The following is a 16,623-nucleotide window of genomic DNA, read 5'->3' as shown; positions in this document are numbered from 1 at the left end:
AGCTCACACAAAGTATCTCTCTCTCCTTGAAAAGCACCATCTTTTCTCTTCTTTTAAAAGACAGCACATCTTATACAAAGCAGGAAAATATAAAGAACGCATGAAAGGCACAGACTTTGCCCTCACCTTGCAATCCATGCTGCCGATTCTGGTTCGGACCGTTTGCATAAATAAGTAACAACTGCATAACTCCACAGTCTGCTGATCACTGAACTTGAGTGACAGTAGAAAAAAGAATCAATAGGTTTATTGTGGAGTCAGCTTTCCATAGGGAGACAAAGTTGCATAGTGGTTAGAGAGTTGCATGAGAACCTGGAAGACCAGGGTTCAAATCCCAGCTCAGCCACATGAAACTCACTGGGTGACCTTCTCAGCCTTACCTACCTCACAGGGTTGTTGTGGGGATTAAATGGGGGGGGAAGCCATGTGCTTCTTGGGGGGGAAAGGGTAGGATGTACAATCAATAAATAAAACAAACCTGGTACTAAATAGAAAATTCTTTCCAGTAGCACCTTAGAGACCAACTGAGTTTGTTCTTGGTATGAGCTTTCGTGTGCATGCACACGAAAGCTCATACCAAGAACAAACTCAGTTGGTCTCTAAGGTGCTACTGGAAAGAATTTTCTATTTTGTTTCGACTACTGCAGACCAACACGGCTACCTTCCCACCTGTAACTGAAACCTGGTACTGTAATCTCTAATTGCTGCTGGACTACAACTCCCATCATCTCCTAATTTTCGCTGGGGATGATGGGAGTTGGAGTCCAGCAACATAGGGAGGAAGGCCGCAGATATTCCCTGACCCTACTTAGTCCCTGGAAATAAATATTTTAAGTCATCCAAATGCCTCTTTTTTAGTGTGTTTTACTCCCTCTGACATATCAAAACTTTTATAGTGGCAAAGCCCTAGCAGTGCCATCAAGCAAGATGGCTGCCTCTGCCTCCCCATGGTGGGAAGTGGGCGTCACCTGAGCGTGCAGGCTCGGATTGGCTCCCGACAGTCAGCTGGGCTGGAGGTCAGCCGACTGCCTCTCCAGCCAGGCTGTCTGGCAGCATGGAGCTGCTGCTTCTCTGCGCTCTGTGCCTGGTCCTGGGGTGCTGCCAGCAAGGGGGCGCCCTAGATGGAGGGCTGCTGTACCCCCGGGAATCTCCCTCCAGGGAGCTGAAGGAGCTGGGAGGCCTCTGGAGCTTCAGGGCAGACTGGTCAGAGCGCAGGGATGCGGGGTTTGTGGAAGGCTGGTACAAAAAGCCTCTCTCCCAGGTGAGTGAGCGGAGAAGGCGGGCACCGTCACGGTGAGGCAGGATTTTTTTTTTTTAAGTTGCTGAGATAAATTTTATGAAATACAGTAAATTAATTGTTAAGTAAGTTACATCCCCCTTGATTGCAAAAGCAGCGACCTCAGAGCAGTTTATGAAAAGAAGGTAAGTAATAATTTTATCATGGAGCTGTAGAATTGAAGAGCTGGAAGGGACCCCCAAGGGTCATCCAGTTCGACCCCCCTGCAATGCTGGAGCCACAGCTAAAGTGTAAGAAACAGTTAAAACCAACCACTTGAAAACTTCAAAAAGAAAAATCAACAATAAGCAGAAAAACCAAACTGAAACATGTGTCAGTATTCTACATGCTTTGGTAGGTTTTGACTAAACGAAAAAGGCACCAAAGATAAAGAGTATAGTGAATTATGGGTTTAGTTTTTTAGTTCTTGTTGGATAGCAACATCCAAGCATCTCTAATGGATCAAGCCAAAAGCCCTGTTAACCTAAATAACCAACACAGAGGCTGCCATGGGTGTAGCCAAGGAGGCAGGGAGGAGCAGCTGCCCCCCTAAATAAATAAAAATACATAAAAATACATAACAAACTGAGGTTCTGCCCCCCCCAACAAAAGTCCTGGCTACGCCCATGGTTCTGGCTGCCCAGATGCTTTGAGGGAGCCAACAAGTGGGGGGTGTTTGGGGGGAATGCAGAGTCCAGTCCCTGTGGTCCCCCCAAACACCTGGTACTCTGAGGTACACTGCCACTGAATGTGGAGGTTCAACTTAGCTCTCTGGGCACACAGCCACTGGGTAGATGTGGGCTTTCTGTATTTGTGAACAGTGCACTGGGATCTTTGGAATAGTTTAAAGCTGACTCTGAGAGAGCAAGGGGTTGCCATTGATTGCCCTTCAGCTCCAACGGAAAGGAGACGTTTAGCATATCAGGAAGCGGCTCAGCATTTCTATGTGCAACAGTGAGGAAATAAACTGTTAAGTGCAAAGCTGGTGAAATAATTGTTTCCCCAAAGTGCAGGAAGTAGGCACATGCATCTCTGAATCAGGAAACATTTATTTCACTGTTCAGCTGAAAAAGTCTTCCAAGAGCACTTTGCAAATATCAATATTAAGAGTCTGTGCTTTCGAGTTTTCCAAACTCAAGTATGCAACACTAAAGGAAAGGGCATAGGGAGGGAGGAGGGGAAAAAAACTCAGGCACAGTTGATTGAATAACCACCTTGGAATGGAAAGGTTTTGGAAAAGCAGAATGTGCATGATCATTAGTAACTTGCTAACAGCAGTTTAAAAGTCATACTGTGTGCTTCAGAAAAGGTGAGTAAAATCAAAGATTGGGTTTGTAGTTCTCCACTGTTTACACGTTAGACTTTAGGCCAAAGAAAACAGAAATGTAAATAGTGGGTTGTTTGTGCAAGTGAGCTCTTTGCAGCTTCAATGAATGGAAAACAGCGCCTGTAGATTAGTGCCCTCTACTGGCTTCTGGGTGTGATTACCACATTTAATATTCCAAACTGATCCTGTACAGTACTTTAAATGGAATAGTCTGAGGCCAAGACATGATTTAGCAGGTCATAGAATCACAGAATTGTAGAGTTTGTGGGGTGCCGGACTATATTTTGAAGAAAAAAAATGAACGAATTTCTATGCCCCACAAATAACCCAGAGATGCATTTTAAATAAAAGGACACATTCTACTCATGTAAAAACACGCTGATTCCTGGACCGTCCGCAGGCCGGATTTAGAAGACAATTGGGCTGGATCCGGCTCCCGGGCCTTCGTTTGCCTACCCATGTTCTAGTCCAATCCTCTGCAATACAGGAATGTGCAGCTGTCCCATATGGAGATTGAACTTGCAACCTTGGCATTATCGGCGCCATGCTCTAACCAACTGAGCTATCCAGAAAAAAATCATAACTTTGCTAAGTTGCTCTGCATCAGGCAGATTTTTGAAAGCAGAAGAGCAGAAAAAATATGTTGGCAACGTAGATAAAAAGTTTGCTGGAGTCTGCTTGTTTGTCAGAATGTACAAACTGCTCTAGTTTTGGAGAATATATGAGTGGTATGTAGAAATGTAGAAAGAAAGGTGTGCCTGGCATGCTCTGGTCCATAGGGTCACGAAGAGTCGGACACGACTGAATGACTGAACAACAACAAAATGTAGAAATGAAACACAAAATGGTATACAGATCATAAAACCGTCATGAAACCCAGAAGAATCATGCCCCTGGTGTAGCGCTGCATGCCCCAGCTGTAAAACCCTGAATCTTGTCCCGTAGCAAATTGACAGCCAGTGCAACCTTTTCAACATGTTTTCAGTGGGTGAACCCAGAGAGCACTAGTTGCTGTGTCTGGACCAAATTCCAGGCCTGCATGGGAGAACATCTCTGCCCTGTATGCCCAGCATGCCTTCCTCATCTCTTTCAGTCTGGGCCAGTGATTGACATGCCGGTCCCCGCCAGCTTCAACGAGATCACGCAAGATCCAAAGCTGCGTCAGTACATCGGCTGGGTTTGGTACGAGAAGGAGGTGTTCCCACCAGCCCGCTGGCTCCTGAGAGATCCTGGGACACGAGTGGTGCTCCGGGTTGGCAGTGCAAACTACTACTCGATCGTGGTGAGTATGGGGCTCCCTGGGCAGTGCAGCTCCTCATGGAAGCCTGCCTGGTTTCTGTTTCCATTGCATTTATTTATTTTCTGCATTTCTGTCCCTCATTCTTCTCCAATAGCTCAAGGAGGTGTGTATGGTTCTCTCTCTTCCTCATTTAATCCCCCAAAACAACTTTGCGAGGTTGGATAGGCTGAGAGGGGACAAGTGACACACCCAGTGAGCCTCGTGGCAGAGTGGGGATTTGAACCCAGGTCCTAGTCTGACGCTCTAACCACTGCACCACCACTGCTTCTCAAGTTCAGGAGTTATTACATGTGAATGAGGAGCCTGTGGCCCTCTGGGTATTGCTGGCCAACAACTCCCAGCAGGCAGCATGGCCAATAGCAAGGGATGCTGGGAGTTGTAGTCCAGCCATAGCTTTCCCACCGCTCCAAGTCATGTGACCTGCATGCCTCCCTTTGAAGGAGGAGCTTAGCTAACCTGTTCCTTATATGGGCACAGGGCTGAAGGTCTTTTGCCTTAATATTGCAAGAACAGGAAATGTTCCTTATATGGACAAGGATATTATGTACAAGAGGCAGATTCCTGGGGTGGGGAGAAGAGCCAAAGACCTCTATAAGAACTGTCTGAAAACTGACTAGCTTTGTACTTGATTGTGTGCTTGAACACAGCATTTACCTTCTGCATGCAGAATAAACTCTTTCTCTGAAGCAATCCCCTCGAAGTGTCTTTTGACTCCTTTGATCCCTCCCTTTGGCGCAACGCAAACCCAAGGTTAACAGAAAGGTCTGCAAGAAGGCTACACCTTGAGGCCCCATTGTTTGTTTAGAGACTTTGCACCTAGACATCCCGTTTTCTTCTGTTGTAGTGGGTGAACGGGGTCCAGGTGACTGAGCACGAGGGTGGACACCTCCCCTTTGAAGCCGAGATCAACCACCTCCTCCGCGATGCTCCAGGAGAGCCTTGCCGAATCACCATTGCTGTCAACAACACTCTGACTCCCCACACACTGCCTCCGGGGACCATCCATTATATGGAGAATGAGTCCATGTGAGTTGAAGGCCTCACTGAGTAACCCAGCAACCCTCTAGCCAAAGATTCTGGGATGTTCTGTCTAGAACAGGTGAAGGAAGTTGCTCTGAAATGGGTTTTGCCTGCTTTTATTCCATTGTGGTCCACTGGTGTAGGGAGGAGGCTTTCTTCTCGCACATAAACTTGGGTGTTTTCTTGGGTTTTCCCTCCTCCTCCCTTAAAGGATTAAGCATATTATTTGCAGGAAGAACAATCAATCCGGTTTCCCTCAATCAGATTTTGTAATTTTGTGGAATTTAATCTTAGGTGCTGCAACTTTACCAAGCGGTTTAGGCATGTTGGCATTTCTTACTGGTTTGCTCTCTGTCAATTGTGAAGTCTCTTCAGCTGCCAAACTTTCATGCCTTGTTACATGTCAGCTGTCTTTTAACTCTTAATGTTACAAACGTTACAGACCAATTATCAAAAACCTTCCATACATCAGCTGTTGAAACTGGATATTATCGGGTACATAATAGCAAAATCAAATACTGCGACTCGCTGAATATTCAAAGATGGATCAACAGCAAAATTTGCAGAGAACCGGTGGAAGCACATCTATAATTCAACCCCCTGATCCACTTAAATAAAACTGTAGCGTCCATATTTTGTGCAAGACTGCAGGAAATGACCCCCAGATAAGAACTTACCATTTCAGTGTAAATGCGTGGAACCTCAGGTGTTTGGTGAATCAGACCTGGTTGTTCCCATCATGCCTTTCAACCCTCAGTTTCCGAGTGTGGGGATTTCCCACCCCCCTCAATGTCTTCTTGAACCCTTCCCCCTTGATAAAGGTACCCCAAAGGCTATTTTGTTCAAGACACACGGTTTGACTTCTTCAACTACGCTGGGATCCACCGACCTGTCCTGTTGTACACGACCCCCTTGGCCTACATTGATGACATCACCGTGACCACAGATGTGATGGGAAATGTCGGTAGGTATCTGAAGGGCCAGAGCTAAACAGCATTTGGAAAGTGGGGGGGGGGGGAGAGACACTCCTTGCAGTGTCTATGGAGGAAAAGCTTTTCGTGGGAACAAGCTCTTGTGGCTGGAAACCTGTTAATGATTTCACTTATCAAAGTTGCCACCTTAGAACATTCCTGCTGTGACATATTCACACCATCGACAATTATTTGTTCTTCAGAACTATTGTTTTAGCCAGCAAATGGCTTCCCACAAGCTAAGGTTTATTTAACCAAGCGATGGCCCCCATTCTCTCTCTTCAAAGCGGTTTATCCCACAGTCTTCACAACAACTTTGTGAGGTAGGCCGGGGTTGCTTTCCCCAAACTGTTGCGGGAGCAGCGGCTGAGAAAATGGCCTAGCATAGGATGCTTAAGTTGGTGGCAGGAGTGGGATCCGAAACAGAGCAGTTCTGATTTGTAGCCCGCTGTCTTTGCCAACTCACCCACTTTGCTGCTGCTGGGACAGGCTTGGTGCAGTATTTGGTTTCAGTCCGGGGCAGCTCCCGTTACTCCTTGACCCTGACGCTGCGTGACCAGGATGGTGTCACTGTGGCAACTGGAAACGGGTCCGCTGGCGAGATGAAAGTGGTGAACCCTCTACTCTGGTGGCCATACCTGATGCATGAACATCCTGGGTACCTTTACTACCTAAAGGTAACTAAAGCCTTATTTGGACTCAATCCTTGGGGGGGGGGGGAGCGAAACAAAGGCAGGGATCTTGCATGTGGCTCCTGTCCAGGATCCTCAGATCTGCATTGTCTCCCAGTGGAAAACGAATGTTCTGGCCCTTGCTCAGGGCTTAGTTGTGTAGGGGGGAGGATGCTAACTTGAAAATCCAGAAGGTAGGTGTGCATAGATGAATAGGATATCCAGTGGTTAAGAGCAATCCAAGGAAGGGCACCTGCCTTGCTCTACCAACAGGAAAAGAAGGGATGGAGGGACACACAGGAAACTGGCTTTAAACCTCAGTAGAGGTTTGAATAAAGCAGGAATGGAAGGAAACTGAGAGGGGGAAAGCAGTGATCTTAAACCATGGCAGAGATTTGAGTACTGTAGAGTGAACAAGGGGAGACACTGAGGAGAGGGAGCAATGGCAGTTTAAAGCAGTTCTGAAGAAGTGTGCATGCACACGAAAGCTCATCCCAAGAACAAACTTAGTTGGTCTCTAAGGTGCTACTGGAAGGAATTTTTTATTTTATTTAGTTTAAAGCACAGTTTGAGTCCAGTGAGAAGGGAATCGGGGAAAGTGTCCTTCCATCCCTGCTTTACCTCTGGCGTTGCTTAAAACCACTTTTTCTTATCTCTGCGTCCCTCCATGCCCGCTTTACTCAAATTCTAGGAAAGTACTGTAGCTCTGCGGTAGAGCAGGTTTGATCCCTAGTGGCAGCTCCAGGCAGGGCTTCCTGAAACTCTGGAGAACCGCTGCCAGCCAGAGTAGACAATGCTCAGCTCGGTGGACTAACAATCTGACTTCCTATGATCCTTCCCATCCGCAGCCCTTGTGGGAGTAAAAAACACTGCCAGTTTTGTGGGGAAATTGTGTTGGGAAGGACAACACACAGAGGGCAGAAGGCGTGTGGTCCTGGCTGCCTACCTGCTGCCGCATCTGATCCTTGCAGCACATTTTTGCCTACTCCTGGGTTGGAGAACGAGGCCTTGGGTTCAAGTCTAGCAAATTTCCTGCAAATTATGCAGGGCGCAGATTACGGGTTACCTTGGCACAGCATAGAAATTTCTCCTTCCCCGGATGCTACATCTCAGATTCAGGGGGCTGGTGGTTGTTGGGGTGTAGGCTTGCATGCTCAGACAGCTGACGCAAAAAGGGTGGCTTTTTCGGACCACAGATCACGCTTTCTGCCGAGGTGGACGGCACTGTCTCCGAAGACACTTACACGCAGCCGGTAGGCATCCGGACTGTGCAGGTCACCCGCAACAAGTTCCTAATCAACGGGAAACCGTTCTACTTCCATGGGGTCAACAAACACGAAGACTCTGATGTGAGTTGAGTGGCGCCTTGTTTTTGGATCTGTTACTGCTGAGCACCAGTGATGGGCTGGGTTAAGAAACAGGATGGGCCTCACCCAGAAACCTCTCAACTTGGGTTTAGATCAGTGGTTCCCAAACTTTTTGGGGCAACCCGCCCCCACAGTTACATAAACTCACCCCCAGTGTCCCCCACCCTATAAAAAGCATCATTCAGAACTGTGGTTTGCACGACCCACTAAGGAAGCTAATAACACTATAAAATTCAAAACGGTAATGGTTAATTGCGCATTCATTCAAAATCCAGTTAAAGCTATTTAGTTTAATTAATTCAACAAAACCGAGGATCGCATGATACCTGATACTGTATGGAAATTATTTTTACACATTCTTAGCTAGGAAGTTCATAGCACAAAATATTTATTCGTAATGACTTACCAAACATGCACCTGTCACTAATTTATAAGAAAATCAATAGTTTGGCTATCTTGTGACAACTAAGCATTGTAAATACAAACAAACATGGCCCAAGAAAATAGCTTGGGAAGTGATAAGAATGGCAAAACTTTAAATACAAAGTGAGGAAAGTGCTTTGCTGTAGTCTCTAGCGTGGTCAGTCGTAATAAGAGATCAATACACTCTCTAGTGCCCCCCTGCCTCTTAGTTTGCCCCTAGCTATTCCCACCCTGCCATGGAGTGGTACACCTAGTTTGGGAACCTTTGGTCTAGATGGGGGTAGTCAACCTTTTTATACCTGTTGTCGTTCAGTCGTGTCCAATTCTTCATGACCCCATAGACCAGAGCACGCCAGGCACGCCTATCTTTCACTGCCTCCTGCAGTTTGGCCCACTTTTTATACCTACCGCCCACTAATGCATCTTTCTTGATGGTAAAATTTCCTTACTGCCCACCAGTGCTCGATGGGAGGATTCAGCTTGTGCCGTAGAACCCCCTACCGCCCAACTAGAGTCCTGAAACGCCCACTAGGGGGCGGTAGGGACCAGGTTGATAACCCCTGGTCTAGATGGTTCCGAGCTGGGTGGCCCAATAGTCTGGCTCTGCATGAGACAGTTTCCCATGTCAATCAACACTTCAGACCCTTGAGGACTAGAAACTTGCTGTAATCTTGGAGGAGGAGGACCATCACTCGGTGGCAGCTCAGCTGGAAGCCCGATGTTGACGAAAGACTTCCTGGTAACTTGTAGCCTCTCCCGTTTTACCGGGTTTGTTCCCCGTGGCAGATCCGTGGCAAAGGACTGGATTGGCCCCTCATCATGAAGGACTTTAACCTCCTGCACTGGTTGGGCGCCAATTCCTTCCGTACCAGCCACTACCCCTACGCCGAGGAGATCATGGAGCTTTGTGACGCCTATGGCATTGTGGTGATCGATGAGTCTCCGGCTGTGGGCATGAGGGACAGGTGAGTGAGAGATTTTGCTGAGCCTCCCAGCGATTTATCGAGCAACGCGCTGAGGTAATTTGGCAGCGGTGGTGAAGTGTTTGGGAATGATTGGCTGAGCCGGCCTCACGTCCCAAAGGAGCGGGGCTGGCAGAATGGATCCGAGGCTCCCATTGGCTTGGATGCTCTGAGCCGAGAGGTTGAGTGGGAACAGATGTACTCAGGGAACTTAGTAGGCAGGAGACTGAGGAGGAAGATAGGAATAATTTGGCTGCGCATGAGGTGAGGAAGGAGCATGTGAGAATGCCGTGGACTGGTTGGATGCAGAGGAATGGTAGGAGGAAGCAGCTGGGGAACCCCCAAGGGAAGAAGGCTCAGAGCCCAGGAAGTGGTGGTGGGACGACAATGAGTGGCCAGAGGGAGAAGACTGGGAAGAGGAGATGTCAGAAGCTGAAGAGGCAACAGGGGTTAGTGAGCAGGGAGAGTCTGTGGCAGAGAGAAGTCCAAAATCAGAGACAGAAGCTGAAGCAGGGGAGGAAGGAGACCAAGAGGCAGAGAGGTCTGGCTGGTGAAGAGTCACAGGTGTCTCCCCCTCCTGCTGCAACAAGCTCCTCTCCCTCCTGGTCTAGACCGGAAGAGGTACAAAGAGGGCGGTGGAGAGATGGGCAATGTGCAGGCGCAGTCTCCGACTGCTTGGGGAAAACCCTGGAGAGGAAGGGACTTTCAATCCATGAGGCAAGACCTATTAGTGATGCGTTGCTGCGCTCATTAGGCCTGACACTCCTGTTCAGATCCTGCTTCCGCTAATGAAGAGTTAACTCCAACTTGCATGGTGTGATTTACTGCCGGGTTGCTCCTTTCAGACCTCTCTCCTGGTATGTCCCATGGAGGACCTTACGGTCTGCAAATAATAACATCTTGGAGATCCCGGGCCTCAGGGGTGATTAGGCTGGCCTCGACCAGGGCCTGGTGGAACGCTCTGCCACAAGAGATCAGGGCCCTGTGGGATTTGACATCTTTCCGCAGGGCCTGCAAGACGGGGCTGTTCCGCCAGGCCTTTGGTCAGGGGTCAGCCTGACTTCCCTTCTCTTTTTGTACAAGAACTAATATGAAAGAGGCCTCCTAGCCTTCTCACAGGCCCATATAATAACAGCGTAAACAGTTGGGCCTGATGAGCATTTACTGTTCCTAACCCTAATTCTGCGGAAAACCATCTAATTAGATTTTAATTTGATCCTGACTTGTTTTTAGGAGGTAATTTAATTACTGTTTGATTTTATACCAATGTTATATATTTGATGTTAGCCGCCCTGAGCCCAGTTTCAGCCAGGGACAGCGGGATACAAATAAAAGTTGATTATTATTATTATTATTATTATTATTATTATTATTATTGAGAAAAGAGGCAAAAAGTGTGCTTTGTGATGGAACCCGTGCCCACCCCCCTTTTGCTTCTCTCCATTTAAGCATGAATTTTGGTAACAAAAGCCTCCAGCAGCACCTCATCGTGATGGAGGAGCTGATCCGCCGGGACAAGAACCGCCCCTCAGTCGTGATGTGGTCAGTGGCCAATGAGCCGGCCTCGTCGCTGGCCCCAGCCGGCTACTACTTCAAGTGAGTATCTGCCACACACAAAACCGTGCTGTGAAGTTTGTACCCTGGCACTCGGCCTGCCCAAAGTGAACTCAAGTATCACATTTACTTACCCAGCGAAGGCACCTTTGTTGACTTACTTTCGGCGCCAGGTAAAGACTTCTCGTTTCCCTCAGCCAGGTTTTAATAGACCCGAAGGGCAGGCACCTTTGCTGTGCTCTTTTTGCTACCCAATTAAAACATTATTTATGTAGAGAAAACGCCTCCCCAGACCTGTATCTTAGGCATGTTGTATTCCTTCTTAGCTACTCTTGATCACATTTTCAGTATTTGCAAATACCTGTTTTTAACTGTTTATCCGTTAACTAGAATGTTTCTTTTAGTAAACAACTTAAGAGGGTAGTTTTGTTGTTGTTGTTTTACAATCAAACGGTACCTCAACCCTTAAATAAATAGATGTTATACATATGTCTGTGTGTTTTAACAGTATTGTTAGATGCTTGGAGACCCACAGGTACCAAGTCTTTAACAAGTCCAAAATAACAGAGAGGATGGAGGGACGCCCTCTATGAGGAAAGGTTGCAGTGTTTGGGACTTTTTAGTTTGTTGTTGTTGTTCAGTCGTGTCCGACTCTTTGTGACCCCATGGACCAGAGCACGCCAGGCACGCCTATCCTTCACTGCCTCTCGCAGTTTGGCCAAACTCATGTTAGTAGCTTCGAGAACACTGTCCAACCATCTCATCCTCTGTCGTCCCCTTCTCCTTGTGCCCTCCATCTTTCCCAACATCAGGGTCTTTTCCAGGGAGTCTTCTCTTCTCATGAGGTGGCCAAAGTATTGGAGCCTCAACTTCAGGATCTGTCCTTCTAGTGAGCACTCAGGGCTGATTTCTTTAAGAATGGATAGGTTTGATCTTCTTGCAGTCCATGGGACTCTCAAGAGTCTCTCAAGAGTCTCCTCCTTTTTAGTTTAGAGAGAAGGTAAGTCAAGAGGCAACATTATACATGGCATGGAGAAAGTGGATAGAGAAAAGTTTTTCTCCCTCTCTCAGAACAGTAGAACTTATGGACATCCAAGGAAGCTGAATGTTAAGAGGATTCAGGACAGATAAAAGAAAGTCCTTGCAGCGCATAGTTAAACTGTGGAACTCCCTCCCACAGGAGGCAGGGATGGCCACCAACTTGGAAGGCTTTAAAAGAGGATAAGACAAATTCATGGCCATACTCTGCCTCCACAGTCGCTGGCAGTAATGTGTCTGAATTCCCGTTGCTGGAAACCACCGGAGGGGAGAGGGTTCTTGTGCTCTAATCTCGCCTGGCAGTTCCATATTAAGGGCATCTGGTTGGCCACCCTGAGAAGAAGATGCTGGACTAGATGGGCCATTGGCCTGATCCAGCAGGCTCTTCCTATGTTCTCGAGTCTAACTAAAAGTTTGTCACGCAAACTAACCTTCCATCCAGGTTGCCATGCAAAACCTCAGAGGTGCAGGAGGGTGGAATCACATGTGGATGAATTAATTCTGCACAGCGAGAAACAGTTGTGGTTTTGTCTGCTTTTCACCCTTTGCACGCAGGACGGTGATCGCTCACACCAAAGCCACGGACCCTACGCGCCCAGTCACCTTCATCACGAACGCCAATTACGCTCTAGATCTTGGAGTAAGCACCATCCCTTTGTCTCTGTTGCTTAAAGGTAAAGGGACCCCTGACCATTAGGTCCAGTCGTGTCCGACTCTGGGGTTGCGGCGCTCATCTTGCGTTAATGGCCAAGGGAACCGGCGTACAGCTTCCGGGTCATGTGGCTAGCATGACAAAGCCGCTTCTGGTGAACCAGAGCAGCACACGGAAACGCCGTTTACCTTCTCGCCAGAGCGGTACCTGTTTATCTACTTGCACTTTTGACGTGCTTTCGAACTGCTAGGTGGGCAGGAGCAGGGACCGAGCAACAGGAGCTCACCCCATTGCAGGGATTCGAACCGCCGACCTTCTGATCAGCAAGCCCTAGGCTCTGTGGTTTAACCCACAGCGCCACCAGCGTCCCTCTGTTGCTTATTTAATGTTATTTAAGGCTGGCTTTCTGCCCTTCCCAAAAAGAACACTTTTTTAATGCCGATAATTCGTAAGGTGCTCAGCATGGAATATCCAGGGCAAGTGGTGGGGAATCTCTGACCCCAAGTCCTCATAGAATTATAGAGTGCGAAGGGACTCAAAGCATCATCTAGTCCAGGAATAATTAGGTGAGACCTTGATTCCACCTGCATACAGGTCTTGTCCGTTGTCATGGTCCCTTCCAACTCTACAATTCTATGAAGCTTATGCAAGAATGAGTTGCTTGTACCCTTCTCTTTCCCCCCAATATGTTTGGGGATGGGGGAAAGGGGGCACAGAGAGAGGGAGAGAGAACGCTTGCCGTCTAGCGGATGTGCCTCAAAATCAGCTAAAAACAAAATTGAAATTTCTGCAGGCCCCTTACGTGGATGTGATCTGCGTAAACAGCTACTTCTCTTGGTACCACGACTCTGGACACCTGGAGGTCATCCGTCTGCAGCTGAACTCTCAGTTTGAGAACTGGTACCAAACACACCAGAAGCCCATTATCCAGAGCGAGTACGGAGCAGATGCCGTCGCCGGCCTCCACATGGTGAGTCCAGCTCTTCAAGGGGCCAGTCGCCTGTAGGCAATCTGAGGCCCAAAACAGGCCAAAGATCCCCCTCCCCACTAAAGCAACAGAGAACGAGAGCGTTCCACCTTCCGCACAACAGCTACCCGGATATTGGATGGCTGCTCTCATGCATTGCGCAGCCTGCACTGGTTTCATGCGCATAAGGGCTCTTCCTTCCTTCCCGTTCATCTCACTGGAGAGGCCTTTTCCTTTCCCTATTCCTGCAGGACCCGCCTCTCATGTTCTCTGAGGAATACCAGGCGGCTGTGCTGAAGGAGTATCATGCTGTCCTAGACCAAAAGAGGAACGACTATGTGATTGGAGAACTCATCTGGAATTTCGCCGACTTCATGACGGACCAAGGTACGGGCATCTTAGGCTGAAGTTGCCGTGTCCTCTGCGAAAGTCTTCCGCTCCCAAGTTTCTTTGGGACTCTGCCGTTGGGAAGCAACTCATAAATTTAATACTAGGGGATGCTGCCCTTGTTCACTTTGCCTTGCTAACTCCCATCTATCGCTTTCCCAAACCTCCTTCGCCCATGTCTAGCCAACCCCTTCTCTCTCTCTACACCTGCCTGACCCCCTATGGTTCTTGATTACCTTTGCTTGTGCCGAAATGTACAAACCAGCTTCTCTGGTGTGGTGGGAATGGGGCAGGGGCACCCAAGATGGTTGGTGGTAGCATCTTAGAATTCTTGGGTTTTGCTTCCGGCATCCTGCAGAATCTTCATCAGCAATAAACAAATGCTAGAGTCAGCGCTGCCTCCTGGCAACAGCTCATCAGAAGTCTTAAATCTCTTGAAACTTTTGACGTTGGTTTGGAGGTACAGTGGTACCTTGGTTGTCGAATGTAATTCGTTCCAGAAGGCTGTTCGACTTCTGAAATGTTCAACAACCAAGGCACAAAGGGTGGTCGGCAAAGTCAATGGAGAAAAAAGAAAAACACACAGCAGAAGTCGTTCGACTTCCGAGGCGCATTCACAAACGGAAGCAATTGCTTCTGGGTTTTCGGTGTTCGGGTTCCGAAACTTTTGACTTCCGAGACGCTCGAAAACCAAGGCTCTGGCAGGGTCCTAAAGTCCTCCTGCCTCATTCCAAAAGCTTAGTTAGCACTTTACCCATTTAGAAAGGAAGTGGCAGGGCTCTTGGACCCTGCCAGAGCCTCGTGGGTGGTTAAATTTTAGTCTTGCTCACACTTCCAGCACAACAAGGCAGTGTGTGGCCCACGGATTCTGTGTCTAAGTATTTTTGCTGCCCACTTGGTATGAAAAGTTGGGACTGTCCTGCTATAGGCAATGCAAGACGGCAGCTCCCAGGTGTTCAAGAGCTGTTGAGGCAAGAGAACAGACTGCCTGGTGAAGCTGGGGGTTTTCATTCACACAAGGAATTTGAGCAGAAGCTGGAATGCATCTGGCAGGGGTGCATCCTGCACTGCACAGGAAGTGGCCCAGAGATCAGGGACAGGGAACTTGCATGGCCCTTTGGATGTTGTTGGACTCCAACTCCAATCAGCCCCAGGCAGACAGCTTTGCCAGTGCTGAGAGATGATAGGAATTGGGAGTCTAACAATGTATGGAGAGCCATCACAGATTCCCCATCCTTGGTCTGGATTACCTGCAAGTTCCTTCCCAGCTCTACAAAGCTGTTGACGCTGAGCCTTCCCTTTGTAACTTTCTTTCCCATCTTGCAGGCACAACACGCGTTTTGGGTAACAAGAAAGGTATTTTCACCCGCCAACGGCAACCCAAATCGGCCGCCTTTGTCCTAAGGGAGAGATACTGGAAGCTGGCTGAGGAATGCAGGCCCCTTGCGCGGCCCAATTACCATAACATTGGTTTGCCCCAAACTGAGGCCTCCAAGTGCACTTGACATGCGCTGTTACGTTAAGCACAGCAGAAGAAATTCAAGGAGAGGCACTACTGAGCATCCAAATAGAGACTAAATTTCCGTGATTGTTTTTGCTCCAATGTGTTTTCTTCATGAAAGCAGGGGAGGGACCGCAGCTCTGCTCTTCGGTATGACAAAGCCAAAGGAACATAAATGAAAACGGACAAAGATTTTCTTATAGAACCATTGAATTGTAAAGTTGGGATCCCTAGGGTCATCTAGTCCAACCCCCTGCAATGCAGGAGGAATGTCAACTAAAGCATCCATGACATTCTCATTTTGAACATGTTTGTAGATTCTGGTTTACACAAAGCCAGTGTAGCTTTGTGTAACGATCACCAAAATCTCTAGGGTCTTTTTGAGAAGTATGGTGTATGAGCAAGAAGCTGCTGGATCAGCAGAAATGCTTGTTTAGTTCAGTGGCCAACCAGATCCCTATTCTGGGAAGCCCCCCGAGCAGGAGATTAGCACAACAGACACACTCTTCCCACTTGTAATTCACAGCAGTTGATAGAGCATAGCCATAGAATCATAGAGTTGGAAGAGACCACAAGGGCCATCCAGTCCAACCCCCTGCCAAGCAGGAAACACCATCAAAGCATTCCTATAGAATCATAGAGTTTTAAGACCTTGGTGGCCTTAACCGCCATGAATTTGTCCAATCTCCCTTTAAAGCCATCCAAATTGGCGGCCATCACTGCCTCCTGTGGGAGAGAGTTCCCAAGTTTAACTATGCGCTGCGTGAAGGAATTACCGGTATTTTATCTGTCCTGAATCTTTCAACATTCAACTTTAGCAGATGACCCTGTTGAGTGCTAGCATTATATGTGAGGGAGAAAAACCTCTCCCCATTCTTTCTCCACAGTGCATAACTTTATGCATTGTAATGCGGACTCTTACTCACCTTTTCTCTAAACTTAAAAGTCCCACACAAACTCTGAGGGGCTAATAGCTCTCTGTGACTAAACATCAAGGTACTGTATTGGGGTCCTTACTGGGGAGAAGGGCATGAAACAGCAGCACGGATTATGAAACAACACTGCAAAGACATCCACAGATAATTTCTACATTTATTTTTGTTTTTTTTATACCAAAAAAGTTATGTGCAACAAATAAAACATTCTTACATTATTTACATGGTTTCTGTTTTAATTTCGCATTAGCAAAAAGTGGACCCCAGACCTT

General features: G+C 47.8%; 1 protein-coding gene across 2 annotated transcripts; it reads left to right on the top strand.

Annotated features, from left to right (window-relative positions):
• Window positions 1-1,044: 1,044 nt before the first annotated feature.
• On the top strand, window positions 1,045-15,984 carry GUSB (glucuronidase beta). Of its 2 annotated transcripts, XM_033171747.1 has the most exons (12): window positions 1,045-1,261; window positions 3,697-3,885; window positions 4,748-4,929; window positions 5,745-5,887; window positions 6,384-6,571; window positions 7,762-7,914; window positions 9,142-9,320; window positions 10,767-10,913; window positions 12,465-12,549; window positions 13,355-13,531; window positions 13,780-13,915; window positions 15,242-15,982. In XM_033171747.1, the coding sequence occupies exons 1-12, from the start codon at window positions 1,055-1,057 to the stop codon at window positions 15,418-15,420; spliced, it is 1,965 nt and encodes a 654-aa protein (XP_033027638.1). In that variant the 5' UTR covers window positions 1,045-1,054; the 3' UTR covers window positions 15,421-15,982. The 2 variants fall into 2 exon arrangements, with proteins under 2 accessions (XP_033027638.1, XP_033027639.1); XM_033171748.1 differs by lacking the exons at window positions 1,045-1,261; window positions 3,697-3,885; window positions 4,748-4,929 and adding an exon at window positions 4,937-5,002 and having other exon boundaries at window positions 15,242-15,984.
• Window positions 15,985-16,623: the final 639 nt, after the last annotated feature.

The sequence above is a fragment of the Lacerta agilis genome, chromosome 15 (assembly GCF_009819535.1).
Source record: "Lacerta agilis isolate rLacAgi1 chromosome 15, rLacAgi1.pri, whole genome shotgun sequence".
Taxonomy (NCBI): domain Eukaryota; kingdom Metazoa; phylum Chordata; class Lepidosauria; order Squamata; family Lacertidae; genus Lacerta; species Lacerta agilis.
This window is presented reverse-complemented; position numbering and strand designations above follow the sequence as displayed.